General features: G+C 43.9%; 1 protein-coding gene across 6 annotated transcripts in view; it reads left to right on the top strand.

Moving 5' to 3' along the window:
* Nucleotides 1-18,396, top strand: part of UBA6 (ubiquitin like modifier activating enzyme 6) — a 134,609-nt gene that overhangs the window by 8,493 nt on the left and 107,720 nt on the right. For all 6 annotated transcript variants that reach the window (XM_078781707.1, XM_078781703.1, XM_078781709.1 and 3 more), the window contains exons 5-8: nt 875-969; nt 8,914-9,025; nt 10,509-10,589; nt 15,798-15,920. In XM_078781707.1, the coding sequence (XP_078637833.1) occupies nt 875-969; nt 8,914-9,025; nt 10,509-10,589; nt 15,798-15,920 (411 nt within the window). The remainder of the gene's footprint in view (nt 1-874; nt 970-8,913; nt 9,026-10,508; nt 10,590-15,797; nt 15,921-18,396) is intronic.

Below are 18,396 nucleotides of genomic sequence, written 5' to 3'. Positions count from 1 at the left end.
ATGTCGCATGAAATATATGAACACGCAACAATAAGTTGTGCCCTGTGTGTCTAGGACACAACTTATTTTGTCATCAAATTTTCAATAAACTCGTGTGAGAAATTGGAGAAGACTAATTAAGAATTGGGTCAAAGGGCAAAGGCACAGTAAATACAATTTGTCCGTCCGCAGCTGCGCAGCGCGAGACGGCCAGGTTTTGTAATTGCTTGCATTTGCTTTCTTTTGTCCACTTCCATTTTGAGATGCTTTCTCATTTACCATTTGAGCTTTGCCTCCTAGCCAATGGAAAACTGCCTCGGCACCCATATGCATCTGAAGAAGTGGAAGGAGTGCTTCTTCGTCTTCCTCTTGATTGGAGGAACATAGTGTGTGCAAGATTGCCATCCGCACATAGGTCTTACCTTAAATACTAATAAATATGAGTTCCCTTGCAAGGTCCATGAAAGTGTGTGCTCGTGTTGCCAACTTTGTTGCAATGTGTGCATAAAAAAGTAGCTGATTATGAGGTAATCCGATATATATGTTTTATGACGATGAAGGGTAAAGAAAAAATAATAAGCAGAAGTCATTTTCCCGAGAATGGATAATGACATGACCACGGGTAATAGCTGAAAGTGTCACACAGGGATCATCGTAGGTCACATATATATGACCTGCGATGATCCCTGTAGATGACCTGTGACACACACACACACACACACACACACACACACACACACACACACACACACACACACACACACACACACACACACACACACACACACACACACACACACACACACACACACACACACACACACACACACACACACACACACACAGTGCTGTAATATCGATGCACATTGTATCCACAACATTCCTTTCTTTGCAGTCTCTGTGTGTGCATGACACTCACGCAGCGACCACCTGGGACCTTGGCACTCATTTCTTTTTGGATCCCGCGGATGTCGAAGCTGGAGTAAACAGGTACTTGGAGGAGGCCTTGTTTTACGTAACAATCCATCTCTTCCGCTTATTGGGTCATTGTTTGAAGATCTAGCAATGGTCATATGTTTTCATGTGCATGTCGTGCTAACTGGAATCTAAATATGCATTGTCAGGACTGACTGCATGATGCAAAACAGCTTCCCCTATTTGTGAAAAATAGGAGCAATACCCTGGGCGCTCACCTGGTAGAATAAAGCATTATACTACACTGAATAAAGGTATTTTAAACGGTATCACGGTATTTTAAACCAATTTCAATGGTTGCGAGGAGACTGGGCAGTATGTAGAATCATACTAACATAATCAAAAGATTTTTTTTTTTTTTTTTTTTTTTTTTTTTTTGTATACTGAATCGAGGCTCGTGAAAGAGCTGACTAAACATACAAACAAAAAATACCTATTTTGGGGTGGTCAAACCCTCTTCAACCCTTAAACATCCTGTCGGCCTTATTATTTATTTATGCTGTGAACAAACTTTGGTGTACTTTGACCCCAGCAGACTCTCCTAGACCCCCCTCCCCCCTCCCCACGAGGGAGACGACTTACAAATTTTCACCTACCCGTGCCACAGTGCAAGTAGTTTAACTAACCCCTGCTGCAAACAGGGGAGATTATTAGCCATGGCACAACATGTATTTTACCCTCCTCCCCCACCACCCCCACACCCTCCCCCAGACCCAGACTACTCCCAAAGAGAGCGTGTGTTTCTAGTTACTGAAATATTTGATGGAATAACAGCAAACTAACATGGTTTCATTCTTGTTATTGTGGCTTATTCCAATGTCACTTGTAACATCAACCATTTTGATGAAATGTCCTGGAAAACAACTTTTTTGTCCTGGAAAACTCCTGGAAATTTGGTCTTCCATGGCTGTGTGAATCCTGATGAATCGTAAACCAATTATTTTCCTCAACTCCATAAGCATATTTGGGGTCTATTGATATTAAACCCGTTGACTTTTTTCACCATAGTTTATGAAATGTTTATTAGTCTTTGCCCATTCCCAAAGTGATGGGAGAGGTTGTTGTAATTGGTTTGTCTTTGTGTGTGAGCGAGTGTGCCTGCGAGTCTGCACACAGATCTACTTCAATATAATGCTGATGTGCTGATCCTGATGTGTGAACGGAAAAATACCCTTTTGCACTTCGTTCCCTTGGGACAGGGGAATACGAGGTTAGGGCAGGAATTCAGAAGTTTTTTTCCTTCAGGGTGTCGGCGATAGCTCGCCTATTCAGAGAACAAAAGTGACCACCTTATCCGATCGCCAGAACCAAGGAGAGTCAAAAAATGCGACCGGTCACCTTGCACGCCAGGACCAACAGAGAGCCAACAATGCGACTGTTCGCCACGCGGCCAGGACCAAGAGAGCGAGCCAAAATTGTGACTGCTCGGCACGAAGCCCAGGGCAGACCAACAACAACAACAACATGCATTTTAAGGCCATTTTCCCTGCGAGAGCGGGGGTTAGCCTTGCGGTCCCCATGACAATCTTCTCCATCTTGCCCTATTTTCTGCATCTCTCCTTGTTAACCCCCTTGCCCGCATTTCTTCTTCCACCATCTTTGGCCAAGTCTTTCTCGGTCTTCCCCGTCCTCTACTTCCTTCTACATTCATTTCCATCACTCTTCTCAACCAGTCACTTTCATCCTTCCTCAACAAATGACCAAACCATCTCAACCTGTTCCTCTTCACAACACCAATCACAGGCTCTATTCCCATCATTTTTCGCAATTCATCATTTGTCTTCCTCTCTCTCAACGATACTCTGCACATACATCGAACCATTCGCATTTCCACCCTTTCCAACCTTCGTTGCTGCTCTACGTTCATTACCCATGTCTCGCTCCCATAAATCATAACACTTCTCACACATGCAGCATACACCTTTCCCTTCAGCTTCAAAGACACTCCCCTACTCATCAGCACGCCACTCAGTTCCCGAAACTTCTTCCAAGCACATCTCACTCCAGCAACCGTTGCCGAGTCTGATCCACCTTCTCCATTCAGCATGTCTCCGAGGTAGCAAAATATTTTCACACCTTCCAGCTTCACGCCGTCTCCAAGATCCAACTCAACATTTCCTCCATCTGCAGCTCCCTCTGTGCACACCTTACATTTGAATGTAGCTGCCACACTGGTTAATGACCCTCTCAGACCACTACATTTTTGATGAACCCACTCAGCGCACATTGTACATTGAATGGAGTTCACTCCGACACCCTTCCTGCACACAGCACAGGGCCACTTCCCAGTTCTTTCCACCTCACCACATGCTTTACCACTTGCCATCACCTTCGTCTTTCCGATATTCACCTTCAGATCTTTTGTCTCCATACATTCCTTCCACTTGTTCATCTTTTCCTTCAGTCCATCCATACTTTCTGCAATCAACACCAGATCATCTGCATCCAACAACTCCCACGGTAAACCCTCCTTTACGTTCTGAGCCAGCACCTCCATCACAGCTACAAATAGTAGTGGACTTAGTACCGACCCCTGATGCACTCCCACCTTCACCTCAAACTCACCACTGTTCCCGTCCTTCGTCCTTACAGCTGTGCGCGCTCTTTTGTACATTGCCATCACTACTCTGATCAACCATTCCTCCACTCCTAACTTCCTCATTGCCCATGTCAATACTTTGCGTGGAACCCTATCGAATGCTTTCTCCAGATCAACAAACCCAAGAAACAACTTCTTCCTCTTCTCCATGTACTTCTCCTGCAACTGCCTCACAATAAAAAGCGCGTCTGTCGTTCCTCTTCCTGGCATAAATCCAAACTGCATTTCGTCGATCTTCACTTTCTTCCTTATCCTCCTCTCCAACACCCTTTCCAATACCTTCATTCCATGCTCCAATAACTTTGTCGCTAAGTACGAGCCACACTCTAGAGGGTCACCTTTCCCCTTGTATAGAGGGACGAGGGTACTCGGTTCCCATTCCACTGGAATGCGGCCTTCTTTCACCGCCAGGTTACAGATCTCTGTCATTCTCTTCACACCCCAACTTCCTGCTGCCTTCAACATATCTCCCACAACTCCCATCGGCCCTCCTGCTTTTCTACTCTTCATTGCTTTTATCGCTTCCTCAACTTCCTTCTCAGTTATCTTCTCTGCCGGTCCTAAAACTGGGTTACTCTCTATGTTGCCATCCCATTCATTCTCTGTATTCAACAGCATTTCCATATATCTTTTCCATCTTCCTTTAATTCCATCTGGGTCCACAACGATTTGTCCCACTTCATCCTTCAAGCAACTCACCCCCATCACATCACACCTCTCTTTCGCTATCTGCTTTGCAATCCTGAATACTGCTCTCTGACCCTCTTCCGAATCCAAGCGTTCTCTGAACATTTTCCTACATGCCTCCTGCGCCTTTGCTGCTTCTTTCTTTGCAGTCTTCTTGGCTGCCTTATAACGTTTCTGCTACCGTACCCTTCGCCTTCTGCCACTCCTTGAACTTCTTCCTCTTCTCGTCAATCCTCTTTCCAACTTCATCATCCCACCACCATGTTTCCGAGTGCCTCGGTGGTCCTTTTGTCCATCCACATATCTCACCAACGGCTCCCAACAGACTAGCTTTCATTGACATCCAACCACTTTCAAGCTCAACCACATCATCCTCTACCCTACTCAGCCTCTCTTTTAATGCCTCCCTTACTGTCACCTCTTTCAACCTCCACACCTTCATTCTCGGTTGGTACTTTACCCGCCGAGCTCTCCTCGCACCTTTCACCCTTATGTCGCAGACAACCAAGTGGTGCTGTGAAACAGCCTCCTCCCCCGGGATCATATTTGTGTCCTAGAGGTGCCCCCTATCTCGCCTACGCACCATCAGGTAGTCAACGGTTGTCGTCGACCCACCTGACGTGTATGTAACAAGCTTATTCTCCTCTTTCTGGAACCGAGTATTACAAATCAGCTCCATCAGCAAACTCCAAAATCCTTTCACCTTCTCCATTTCTCACGCCATATCCGTAACCCCCATGAACTCCCTCAAAACCATCCATATTCCTTCCCACATGTCCATTTAGGTCTCCTCCGACCACAACAACTTCCTCATCTTTCTCGTTTTCCATCAGCTTCTCTATTGCACACCAGAACTTGTCCTTCTCTTCATCGCTCCGACCAACCTGCAGAGCATATCCCGAGATGACGTTCACCAAGAGCTTTCCAATCATCATTTTCACCATCATCAACCTATCACTCACTCTAGTCACACTCACCACACTGTCTACAAACTCCTCAGAAAACAGGACACCAACACCATTCACGCCCTCCAGGTACCCTTGCCACACAAACTTGTATTTCTGTCCCTGCCTACCCTTCACCATTCTCACACCACTTCTCTTCCATCTCGTCTCTTGTACACAACATATGTCCACTCTTCTTCTGACCAATACTTCCACCACTTCTCCTGATCTCCCTGTCATTGTCCCTACATTCCCAGGGCAGAGAGGGAGATAAAAATGCTGTGACCGCCCATCAGGCAGCCAGTACCAGAGCGAGTGAGGGAGGAGGGGCTCAACCTCCTTTGCCCCTCGCTGAAGTGACACTCGACCAATCTCGACATTCTCATCACATCATCCCGTTCACCGACCAGTCATACCCTTCAGGGCGGAGCCTCACGGCCTTCCTGACGCCCATCAATAATGTTCTGCTGGGGGGCGGGGGGAGGGGGTTATTTGCAGATTGGAAAATGTTCGGGTCTCTGTCGGCATGAGTTGTTCGGGTTCTCGGGTCTCGTATGGAGACACATATACGATCTTATGCTCCACAGATTCCCTACTTATGTGCATCGAGGTTCTTCTTGTTCACATCACAGTCAATGTTAATTTACACAAACCTGCTTTTCCAGTGAGATTCATCTCTACCCCCAGAAATGTAAAAATATGTACATTTTACAATTCATCATATCAAGTTGATATTTGTACATTAAGACGGGTTTGTCCACCATAAGTGCCATTTGTTTTGAAATTCGTTATTGTGAGTGCTCCTTGAAATGGAATGCTGCCAATTATTTGATTGGTGTTTAATGAGGTGGGTTTACACCCTTTGTCATACCTGGCAATCACATCAATCCCCAATTAATGTGAAGGGTGGCTCTCGGTCTACAAAAGACCACGTGGGTTTTTTATTTGTATCCATATTGTTTATACGTACACATTAGGGTGGTGCTCAAAATAATTTTTTTTAAATATTTACTGGGACATGGCTTTATGTTGTTCCTTTTGTTCGAAAATGAAAAGACACCAAATATGAAAGCAATCTGATTTTATTTAGGGGTGCCACATCAGCCTTCAATCTAAAGGTGTCTACAAAACTTTTCTATATATGGATCGAAAGCAAAACCAGAAGTTTGTTTTATGAAAATCCACCCTCCACTCACTTTCTTTGTATTCTAGCAAACACAAGTTACAATAGCTGCACAAATAGCACTATATTGCTATGAAAACTCAAATTCAATGATAACAATCCAAATGTTCAGTTCATAAAATGAAGAGACACCATATCACATAATATTAAAAAACCCAAATATAATGAGAAATGTAACTCCTATTTCTGGGCCTGTTTCACCACTGTTGCCTTCTTGGCATCGGGGTACATCTTCCTGTGAGCAGCAACAACTTGGAGCAGAGCTTGCTTTTGCTCTTCATCCTTTGTAAGGAGCTTATTGTAGTCTTGTATCAATGCGACACCCCTTTCTGCCCTGTCGTTCACCACGACTAAGCCACTGGCGGCTTTCTTTGCTTCCTGAAAGCTGGTTTCTTGCTCCCATGAACCAGGATCCTTATCCATCCAATCAGTTGGGGTCCCTAGGATGCTGAAGAAATGCTTGGTGTGTTTTGTTATGAGGCCAGCGATTGACAGGGCGGTTCCTCGTTTGATAGCTGGTCTCTTTGGAGAGGGGTTTTCACCGTCATTTTTCAATGCTTCAATCATATTGATCTTGCTTTCTTTGTCAATTCTGGTGTCAAAGAATGCAAATGCCACTAGTACTGGGCTCATGTACCACGTGTGGCGGCCAAGTGCCTTCAAGGCTGCCTGAGCCATCTTCTGATTGATTTGTTCAAACTTTTCCAACTTCTTGAAGAGGTTAATGTCATTCAGGGGAGCCTCAATAGCTTGTGGAGCCCGAAACCAAGCCTGTACATACACAAGGCAGACAAAAATGTTGAAGGCTCGGAGTTCTCTCGCCTCTCGAAGTGTCAAGTGGAACTCTGACCGAAACGTGAACACCTGTAGTGAATATAGTGCTTTTGCCATCCATCTGGCTCTGTGCATTGCTCCTGGAGCCATGATCCGGATTCCACGAGGTGGGATTCCTCCCATGTAGATGACAGTCAGTTCTAGGAGTTCACGATAATCATCTCGTGGCTGCTGATCTTTCAAACACACAAGAACGTTTTTGCTTCCAACACAGTGTCTACAGATCCCATTGAAGCCTTCCTCTCTGAGAATTGATCGTGAAGAAACTTCCTGTCCTCGGGGTTGGTGATTATGGCCTCCGAATCTGCATGCCTAAGATCAAACGTCTTCTCCAAGGAGGCCTTGAAGGATGCTTCCTTTTTCTCTTGGGTCGCACCACCCCGCGTTGCACCTTTTTGGAGGCTCCTCCATTCTTCATATAGCCTCTCCAAACGATGGATGCAGTGCTGCTTCGTCGTTGTAGGTAGGTGAGCTTTTTCTCAGAACTTCACAACCTCTTCAATGGTGTGGGTTGCACTCTCCCGGGCAGTGCGATTCTCCTTCTTCAGGTGATGGAAAAACAGGACAAGAGATTGATGCACAGTCGGGAGCTTGGCACCTTTGATGGCATCTCCAGAAGTGGACCCAATGAGATACACATTATCCTGAGCCCGAGTTTTCAATGAAACACTGGTACTAGCACATGCCATATCTGCAAAATAAGCAAGAATGTGGGTAAAATCCTGTTAATTCTTACTCCACAGGGTCACTCTCTACAAAAGAGCCACAGTCAATAAGTTAGGCCTACATATTACACACTAAAAAAGCGTACCCCTGACCCCAGGAACCTGTACAAAACATGCATGAAAATTGCCCAGATAGTGATCATAGGAAGTCTCAAAACTGTATGTATAATATATTGTATATATATAATGTATAATGTGTATTTATGTATATTTATTATTTAATGTATATTTACTATATATTTATTTTTAATATTATATTTAATGTATATATATATAATTATGTATTTATTTTGTGTATATACAGCCCAAAAAATGGGAATTCCAATTTTTGCATGGGGGAAAATTCATCACTGATGTGGCACCCCTAAATATTATTGGATTCCATTCAAATTTGGTGTGGTTTCCTTTGACACCAAAAGGAACAAAAATAGACCATGTCCCGGAGAAAATCTGCATTTTGCTTTTTTGAAGCCCACCCTAGTACACATGCTATTCTAAAATGTGGCGTAATTGTAAAAGATTTTCCTGTTGGCACATTGAGTCCTGTCTTGACTAGATACTCCTGTCCATAGTCATCATCATGATTCAGATGCGAAGGGTTAGCAACAGTTTTTGCAGGGGTGTGGTAGTGCCGCTGATGCAGTAACCCCTGTAGGTTTGAGCTGGAAGTTGGAATTTGGCCTGGGTGCTGTTGGGATAGCCTGCTTCCTCTTCATGAAGGACACTGGGATATTTAACATTCACCAACTATTGCTAGAAGGCTTGTCTGTCAAGTTAACGTCCCTTCGAGGGACTGCACATGCATTGATGCCATGCCAGGATGAGAGTTTATAGCTGGGTGAGGAATCAAACCTAGGTGAGACGGCTCATAGGCATCATAAATTAATACTGTATAACATGACGGTTGCATCATGAGACATATTGTGCACATATCTGAGTAAACGTATGTTTACATGTCTGTTGAGGCCTGACATATCTATGTTGCAGGGCAGTAGCCTCTGTTCCACGACTTGCTGAGCTGAATCCTTATGTGGAGGTTCGATCGTGCACGGAAGACTTGCACTCAACAGTGGATTTGTCCTTCCTTCGGCAGCACCAGGTGTTTTACATGTTTAACACGAGAATAGAGGATTGAATAATGTTTGCATCGATGAACTTGCTCAAAACTTGGAAAACAAAGTGGCACATAACTTGTGCCAATCTCCATTCCCGCAGTTTCTATTTTGGCAAATGGTTTACTCCATCATGCAAGTTTGTCAACCAAACGTGCATTATATTATGTAGGTGCTAGTTCTCGAAAACTTCCATGAAGAGCATGCGTACGGAATACAAGCCAAATGTAAAAAGTAAAATGGGACGTGAAAAGAAAACGGTATGCGCAAATGCCTCTCAGAACTTGTGCCTTAGGCCTGTTCAATATACTAATGAGGAGGTCGAATAATTCAGAGGAGGTCGGAGTAGGGGGGGGGGGGGGGGGTGGAAGAAGAATGAAAATAGATGGATGTTAAGTGACTGGAGAAAACAATGAGCAGTAAATGATAATGGCAAAAGCATAAATGCAGCATGTATCACGAGGTAAAATTGGTTTTGATAAAAGAGCATTTTCATTATAGGTCTACAATAACTGCAACTAATATACATGGAGGGCTGACATGATGGCCTAAAAGTATGCACACTCACCTCTAAGCTGTCCTGCCTGGGTTTGAATCCTGACCCTGCTATATACTGTCTTCCCAGTATTTCACAGGCAGGGTGATTCATCAATGTGTGCCGTCTCTTGGATGGACGTTAAATGGGCGCCCGTCCGCTGGTATTAGTTGGTGAATGGTAAAGATCCTATGGTGTCCTTCTCAAAGAGTAGGCAAGCTATCGCCGGCACCCTGAACAAATTCCAAATTCCTACCCTAACCAATAGATGTCATTGCATCAGGGGCACAGTGGTGGCATCAACCAATTATGCTACCCTGCAGCCTTGTGCTGCATATGAATGAAGAAGAATCTAATTGGAAGCAAAACAAGAAGCCAGGGCATGAACATCAGCATTGAGGGGTTGAATAGAAAGTCTCACCATTCCTTGAGTTGCAGGATTTGACCGACTGGACCAGCAATGCTTTTTAGAAATGCCTCCAATAATGTCTTGTTCAGTAGTTTTGCCACTATGATAAAGCTTGATTGTGAAATTGCTCCTTCGATTTTATTTTCATTGATATTTTTTATTCTAAAAGACTTCTCTGTCATGGCTTGATCTGTTTTTGGGACAAGATACAACCACCTTTAGAGGCCATTTTTCCCCGCAAAGCGGGGGTTGGCCTTTTTCGGGCACCGTGGTGGTTGTTGTTGTTTTTGTTGGTCCCCTTTTTGGGACAAGATAAAATAACATTTTGATAGAAAACATGAGGGAACCTATATGGCTGTTCTTGCTAACTGCTTTAAATTGTCATACGTACAAGTGAAATAAGACATTGAAAGTGGGATTTCTACATGTTGCAAGCATTTTTTGCAGCTGTTCCAAAGCAAGTCAAAGTACTTTGTGGATTAGAAATTTAAGTCATAATGGTAACGGTTGTCTGTTTGCTCTGTAGTGTGTTATATTGACAGGCTGTTCGATCAGACTGCAGAGTCGTGTAGATGAATTTTGTCGAACCCAGCAACCACCAATCAAGGTCAGTCAAAATGACTTAGGGAAAATGCATCTGAAGCTACTTTTTGAGATATATATATATATATATATATATAGAGAGAGAGAGAGAGAGAGAGAAAGAGAGAGAGAGAGAGAGAGTGAGAGAGAGAGAGAGAGTGAGAGTGAGAGTGAGAGTGAGAGTGAGAGTGAGAGTGAGAGTGAGAGTGAGAGTGAGAGTGAGAGTGAGAGTGAGAGTGAGAGTGTGTGAGTGTGTGTGTGTGTGTGTGAGAGAGAGAGAGTGTGAGAGTGTCGTGCTCCAACCTAAAAAAAAATTCCACGAGCCGCGAGCATGACCCAGTTATAAAACCCATATTTCACCATCCACGCACAAAGCAGTTGGGCATACGCAAAAAAAACATCTACGAGCAGCAAGCATGAGCAAGCATGTCCTGCTTCTACATTGGTGGCGCTGTGCTTTCTGTTTTCACGGCTTTCGCGGGATATCCTACAATTCACACTGTAAACAGCTTCATGTGATATCTCCCGTTCACACGGTAAACATTGTTTTGTGGGATGCTTCGTGGGATATTTTCATGGGATATCCCATCATTCACACTGTGAACAGCTTCATGTGATATCCCGCCGTTCACAGGGTAAACTGCTTCACGGGATGCTTTGCGGGATGCTTCACGGGATATCCCACAGACGGTAAATATTGCTTTGTGGGATATCCCGCCATTCACACTGAACATTTTCGAGGGATATTCCACAAGCTGTATAACACGTCATCCCTGCGAATTATTGTACAGAATGAAAACACTCCACCGTATCTATTAGTACAATTAGCTGTCTCCCTTTTTCCCATTGAACCAATGGCACGGCATGCATTCGTGGATTTTCATCGACATATGTGGTATTTTCATAGCCATTCGTGGGATTTTTGTCGACATTCACAGGATTTTCATCGGCATTCGTGGATTATTGTCAACATTCGTGGGATTTGCCTCGACATTTGTGGATTTTTCCAGGCCATTCGTGGTTTGTTCCTCGACATTCACAGATTTTTGCAATTCGGGAAACAATCTTTCCCATTTCCATTGAAACTATGCCCCGCCATTTACGGTTTCGCAATTTGCTGCACTTTCCAGCAACCGCGAATAGCGGTTGTATATATATATATATATATATATATATATATATATATATATATATATATATATATATATATATATATATACAGTCACGTGAAAAAGTAAGTACACCCCATGTAAAGTTTTGACTATTTCAACATACAGCTATTTGATCTTCATTTCAACAATATTGATAGATAAAGGTGATATAATATAACAAATATCATGAAACATTTACATTTTGTAGTCCATTGTATAATTTAAATAAACATAAATGCAAATTTCTCATGTGGAAAAAGTAAGTACACCCCTACATTTATCACTACTTCAAATACCTAAAATTAGAATCAGGTGCGCCAGCTCAGGTGCAAATGATTAGAACGTCGTTAGAGAGGATCTTGGAGGAACCTGTCTTATTTAAACCTCAGACATTTAGTTTGGTTTGCTCTTTGTTGTTGAAGTGTGCGTCACCATGCCTAGATCAAAAGAGCTCTGAGGCCTTCAGAAAGAAGGTTATAGATGCCTACAAGTCTGGGAAGGGATTTAAAAAGATCTCCAAACAATTTTAAATCAATCATTCGACTGTCCGGAAGATCATCTACAAGTGGAGAAGATTCCAAAAAACTGCCAACTTGTTCAGGCCAGGCCACCCCAGCAAGTTCAGCCCGAGAGCAGACCACAAGATGCTGAAAGGTCTCTAAGAACCCCAGAATGTCATCACGGGACCTACAGGTAGCTGATGCCACTGGTGATGTCAAGGTGCACGAGTCTACCATTAGAAAGAGACTGCACAAATTTGATCTCCATGGGAGGTGTGCGAGAAGGAAACCTTTGCTGTCCAGAAAGAACATCAGGACAAGACTAAAGTTTGCCGATAAACACCGAGGCAAAGACCAGCACTTCTGGAACAATGTGCTCTGGACAGATGAGTCAAAGGTAGAGCTATTTGGCCACAGTACCAGAAGACATGTTTGGCAAAAACCAAAGACAGCATTTGACCACAAGAACCTGATACCAACTGTAAAGCATGGTGGTGGAAATATTATGGTTTGGGGCAGCTTTGCTGCATCAGGACCTGGGCAGCTCACCATCATAGAATCCACGATGAATTCTTCATTGTACCAGAGGGTGCTTGAGGATAATGTGAGGCCATCTGTTGGAGAGTTGAAGCTAAACCGAAGGGGGACCTTGCAACATGACAATGACCCTAAACATACCAGTAAATCCACCAAGGAATGGCTGAAAAAGAAATGGAGGGTTCTGGAATGCCCAAGTCAAAGCCCGGATCTAAATCCCATCGAGATGTTGTGGGGGGATTTGAAACGAGCTGTGCATGCAAGAAACCCCTCAAACATCGCACAGCTGAAAGAATTCTGCATGGAGGAGTGGGCAAAAATTTCTCCCAGTCGATGTCAGAGACTGGTAGATAGTTATAAGAAACGCCTACTTGAGGTTTTCTGCCAAAGGGGGCAATACCACCTATTAGAGCCAAGGGTGTACTTACTTTTTCCACATGCGAAATCTGCATTTATGTTTATTTAAATTATACAATGGACTACAAAATGTAAATGTTTCATGATATTTGTTATATTATATCACCTTTATCTATCAATATTGTTGAAATGAAGATCAAATAGCTGTATGTTGAAATATGTTGAAAAATTCAAAACTTTACATGGGGTGTACTTACTTTTTCATGTGACTGTTTATATATATATATATATATATATACACACACACACACACTGGTTGAAGGGCTCATCTATGACAGGCACTTAAGTGCTGTTCTTCTCCAACAGCTCATACAACCATGTTATGTGATAGTTGTATAATTTAATTAGTTTCAAATATAATTATTTTGTGTGCAAATATATATTTTACAATTGAATTCTAGCTTCAGTTTCCCATCAACATCTGGGCACAGGGGGCACTATTTTGACTACATACACATGCCCCACATTTGCGATAGCTGCATTGCAGTAAGATATACATAACTCCTTCATTGATAGTTTTCCTAAATATTAAAAATTCGGTTTCCATTTTTGTTATGTGAATGCCATTAATGAATGTTTATGTTATGTGTTTATGTGTTTGTTATGTTTTTTGTTATGTGTTTTGTTATGTGTTTGTCTCAAAATCTTGTGTCCCAAACCCATCTTTCTCTGTTCCCACCTTGCACAGTCGAACCCAACTGCTCCTGGACTCTGTGTCCTTCTCTCCTGACAAGGTGGATAAGTTTTTGTCAAACCTCGACTCTGATTCCACAACTGGACCAGACAGCATCAGCTCACGGGTCCTAAAATCTTGCTCTGCCACTCTATCTCACCCTCTCTCTGTTCTTTTCACCCTCTCTTTTGCTCAAGGTCATCTGCCAGCATCTTGGAAATCAGCTCACATCACCGCTTGACACAAAAAGGTGCAAATACAGATCCTTGCAACGACAGACCAATTAGCATGCTCCCAATTATCAGCAAAGTCATGGAATCCATCATTGCTTTGGATATCAAATCCATCCTCTTCTCCAATGGATTGATCTCTGATCATCAATTTGGATTCAGACCAGGTCATTCTACTCTGGACATGTTGCTTCTGCTGTCTCAATAATGGATGGAGGTCCTCAATGCCAAACAGGAAATCAGAGCTGTCTCCCTTGACATATCATGTGCCTTCGATACAGTCTGGCACCCAGCTCTGCTCACCAAACTCTCTTATGGTATCCATGGAAATGTCCACGCTTGGCTTGCGGACTTCCTCTCTGGTCGTAGTCAACGTGTGGCCATAAATGGATTTCTCTCATGGCCCCTTCCTGTTCTGGCTTGAGTTCTCCAAGGTAGTGTTCTGAGCTCTGTGCTTTTTCTGGTCTTCATCAATGATCTCTCCGACTCTCTGGAAAATCCTCTCTATCTCTTTGCTGATGACTCCACTCTCTGCCGCTCCATTCCTCATCCCTCAGATCGGCAGTCTGCGGCCTCCTCACTCTCTGCAGACCTGGACAAAATCAGACTGGTCAAACAAGTGGAACATGTCTTTCAATCATGACAAATCTCACACTCTTACTATGTCTCTCCAAAAAGACCGACTGGAAAACCCTCCCATCTACTTTCTCAACAATCCTCTCCAAGAAGTTCTGTTGCTCAAGCTTTTGGGTCTCACCATCTGCCATGATATTTCTTGGGGAAAACCACATTTCCAAGCTGGCCTCCAAAGCCAGTCGCCAACTGGGCATCCTCCGTCGTGCGAAGTCCTTCCTTTGCACACCTGAGCTCCTCACCACATACAAGGCTTTCATCCGCAGCTCAATGGAATACTGTTCCCCCCTCTGGGTCGGTGCTCCTGCCTCACACCGAGCTCGACTGCACGCTGTTGAAACCAAAGCTTTCAGAATCATTGGAATCTCCTGCGATGAAGCTAACTCTGAGGGTCTTTCACTCACTCACCGCAGGCAGGTTGGTGGTCTTTCTGTCTTCTACCGACTCCTCTCCGGCCTTGCTCCCCCAGCTCTCTTTGTGCTCTGTCCCCCAAATATTCCTTCAGGTCACACAAGATCTGCCAGCAACCCTCTTATGGTTAAACTGCCAAAATCTAGGCTTTCTGCTCACCTTCTCTCTTTCATTCCCCTCTTTTCCTGCCTCTGGAACAAACTCCCCCACTCCCTTCAATCCCACTCCTCCCTCCAGGTCTTTAAAACAGCTGTTCACCACCATCTCTTATCTTCCCCCATCCAAAACCTTGATCTTTTCTACCCCCGCTAATTCACCCCAGATACACTTTTTCGAAATTCCAACTTCTTTCCTGGAAGTCCTTGCAGTGTCCATATGTTTTATACCTCTCCCACCTCCCCCCAAGCCCTCTACCTCCCACAGTTCTCTCGATGTCCCTGCTCTCAAATGTTGCGTTTGTGTCCTTCCCCCTCTCTCCCCATCCCCTTATTTTGTGTTTTATGTGTCGGTTTGACTTTTTGTGTGATTAATGTTCGCTCTTTCATGAGCCTCGATGTTGTATTAAAAAAAAAAAATAAAAAAAAATGAAGGTTTGAGAAAATGTTTTAAATTTGCATGTAACCCTCCATGCTGTGTCTGGATATGTGATCTGAGATTTATCTGGTTTATGTCACTCCGCAGTTTATCAGTGCTGATGTGTACGGTGTATTCTGCCGTGCATTTTGTGATTTCGGGCCGGTATTTCATGTCTGGGACCCGACCGGAGAGGAAACGAAAGAAATCTTCATTCAAAATATCACGCAGGTACATTTCTAGCCAAATAGGTATGTATCTATATCGTAAAACAGGAGTGGCTGTCTATCCGTCCATCGCCAAACTGCTTTCTCAGTTTTGTGGCCAGCCTTGCCAAACCTTCTGTGGAACTTTTTGGGTTCCTGATGGGTGTCCGAAGGCGGGTGGAATGTTTCATAAATTTCTCAATACAATTATGATTTTGAGTTTCCACCCGTACGAAACTGCTCCGTGTCTGCATGTAAACACAATCATGAGTTCGGTGTTCAGGTTTCGCCATTTACTGCATGTAAATGTTCGTTGGTTTGATATCTCAATTCAACTGTGATTTTGAGTTTCCATAAGAACGACACCGCTTTTATCCATCCCAAGGTTGATGGAAGTCTTCATAAATTTCTCAATACAATTATGATTTTGAGTTTCCATCTGTACAAAGTATTACGTATCCACCCTTGCTCGCCGGCAGATTTGTCTGTACTTGTTATCATGTTAGAACGGTATTTATTTTTGTTTACCTCATGAGTGTTTGCAACATTGTATTTTGTTATATTGACGGTATGGTATTCATTTGTGATTGGAGTTTTGTTTTTTCACCGATTTGGAATGGAAGACCGTGACATTTATTCATCCTTTTTGGGCGATTATAATAGCTGCCAGAAGACTGCTTGAATTATCACCAAGAGGTGGCTTATATTTCGACGTTGGGAGAATTATTCTTCAATTGTCTTGCATCTATCTGGTCAATGAGAACTTACATTCACGAGTTAGGAATTATCATTTTCGCCATTTACCACATGTAGAAATGTTTGCTTTTTCCGCATTGTCTGTACCCGAGTATAGACTTTTCTGTCAACCTCACACCACATTCGCTTGAGACAATTTTCAATTTTTCTGGAATAAACCATTTCCTTAATCATACCACATAAGAGCCAATCCTCCCTCCCCAGCCAACACGATCACAATCATCAGTTGTTATTAGTTTCATAATCGTCATTAAAGTTACATTTATTCTACACTGTACTATTCCCACAGTTTTGGGGCCAGCCATGCCAAATCTTTTGGGGTCCCTCCACGCGTTGTGCATTAATTATAAATAAATATTTTCACTGTATGCCCTCATAGGGTGTGTAGCATGTGGTTTTGATTCTTATTTTGTTTGTTTATATATATATATATATATATATATATATATAATGTGTATGTATGTATATTTTCGCACGGACCCTTCGGTTAACACCAGGGCTCGCGGATGGACCAGAACGGAATTACTGGAGGTGACGCTCAAATTACGGATTTTGCTTTTGTAGCGCGGGAAGGAGAAGGGAAGAGGAAGCTGTGGCAAAAGCGCGTACCTGTGGAAGGCGAACGAACTCAAACGGCACAAGATTTGCAGGGAATGGAAAATAATACAAGGGTTTATTTGCAAAAGGTCGGGACAAGGAAACGCGATATTAAATAAAAGTCCTAAATTGGGACGTCCCCACAACTCACTTCAGAAACAGCACACAGGAATGGATTAATCAAAGAAAACGTCGTGTAATCGTGAAATGGTGCGTCCTTATCTGTCTTGTCCCTTCGCGGCTCCAAGCTCCGCTGCACACCCCGAGGTCTCTCGCTCCAGCACCACGAAGGCCCGAGCCAACGCCCACTCCAGGCTCCTCGTCAACCGCCCATGAGGTCCGTGCACCACTCTAAGCTCCAAAGCACCGAGCACCGCTCCAAGCACCACGCAGATGGTGAACCCACGACCACCAGAATCCTCTCAAGACCAAGAAGGGAAGCGCAGAGAACACAAGACGTCGTGCAGCGTCCAGACAGCCAGAGAGGGACGTGCAGCACAAGAGGCAGTGAAGATCCCAAAAACTATAGCTAGAGCTGCGCAAGAGCTCTGAAATGCCGTGCAAGAGTTAGAGCTGGACGTGCAAGAGTTATATCTGGACGTGGAAGAGGGAAAATGTCTTTCGGCACGCCCTTATATAACCTTGCGTCCACTCTCCTCCGATGTTCCCTCTTGCTGCTGCCCTCTCATTGGCCGAGTCCCTCCCACCTGGTATTGCTCGCCCTGATTGGCTGGAGGTTCGCGCCTTCCGTGCCAACCAATCACTCGTTCCCTGTAGCGTGGTGATAGCTCGTGTCACTCTATTTTGCAAGGCCTGCCGGAGGTGTAGCTGGCTGCGGCCCATGCGGCGGTGCCCTGACTGGCCTCTTGCCTGTTTTCTTCCGAAGTCCTTGTCAGGGAAGGGAATTTAATTAATGTGTGCACTACAGGGCCTGTCTAAGTGTTTATAGGTGTGCGTTGCCATAAGGGACAAAGGTTTGGCTACCAGGTGTGACACACAGGGGTTTATCTTAATCCCTACACTAACACTCAAACATCCTGGTATGTTCACAAGTAGACATCTTAACCCGACAAACTGGACTAAACACACAGAACTTATTACAGGTAGATTCCCTATCGCGACAGACGAAGCATGTTACCGATTCAGAT

Source organism: Myxine glutinosa, chromosome 7, assembly GCF_964187855.1.
Source record: "Myxine glutinosa chromosome 7, kmMyxGlut1.1, whole genome shotgun sequence".
Classification (NCBI taxonomy): Eukaryota; Metazoa; Chordata; class Myxini; order Myxiniformes; family Myxinidae; genus Myxine; species Myxine glutinosa.
The sequence above is the reverse complement of the archived record's forward strand: the minus strand, read 5'-3'. Positions and strand labels throughout refer to the sequence as shown.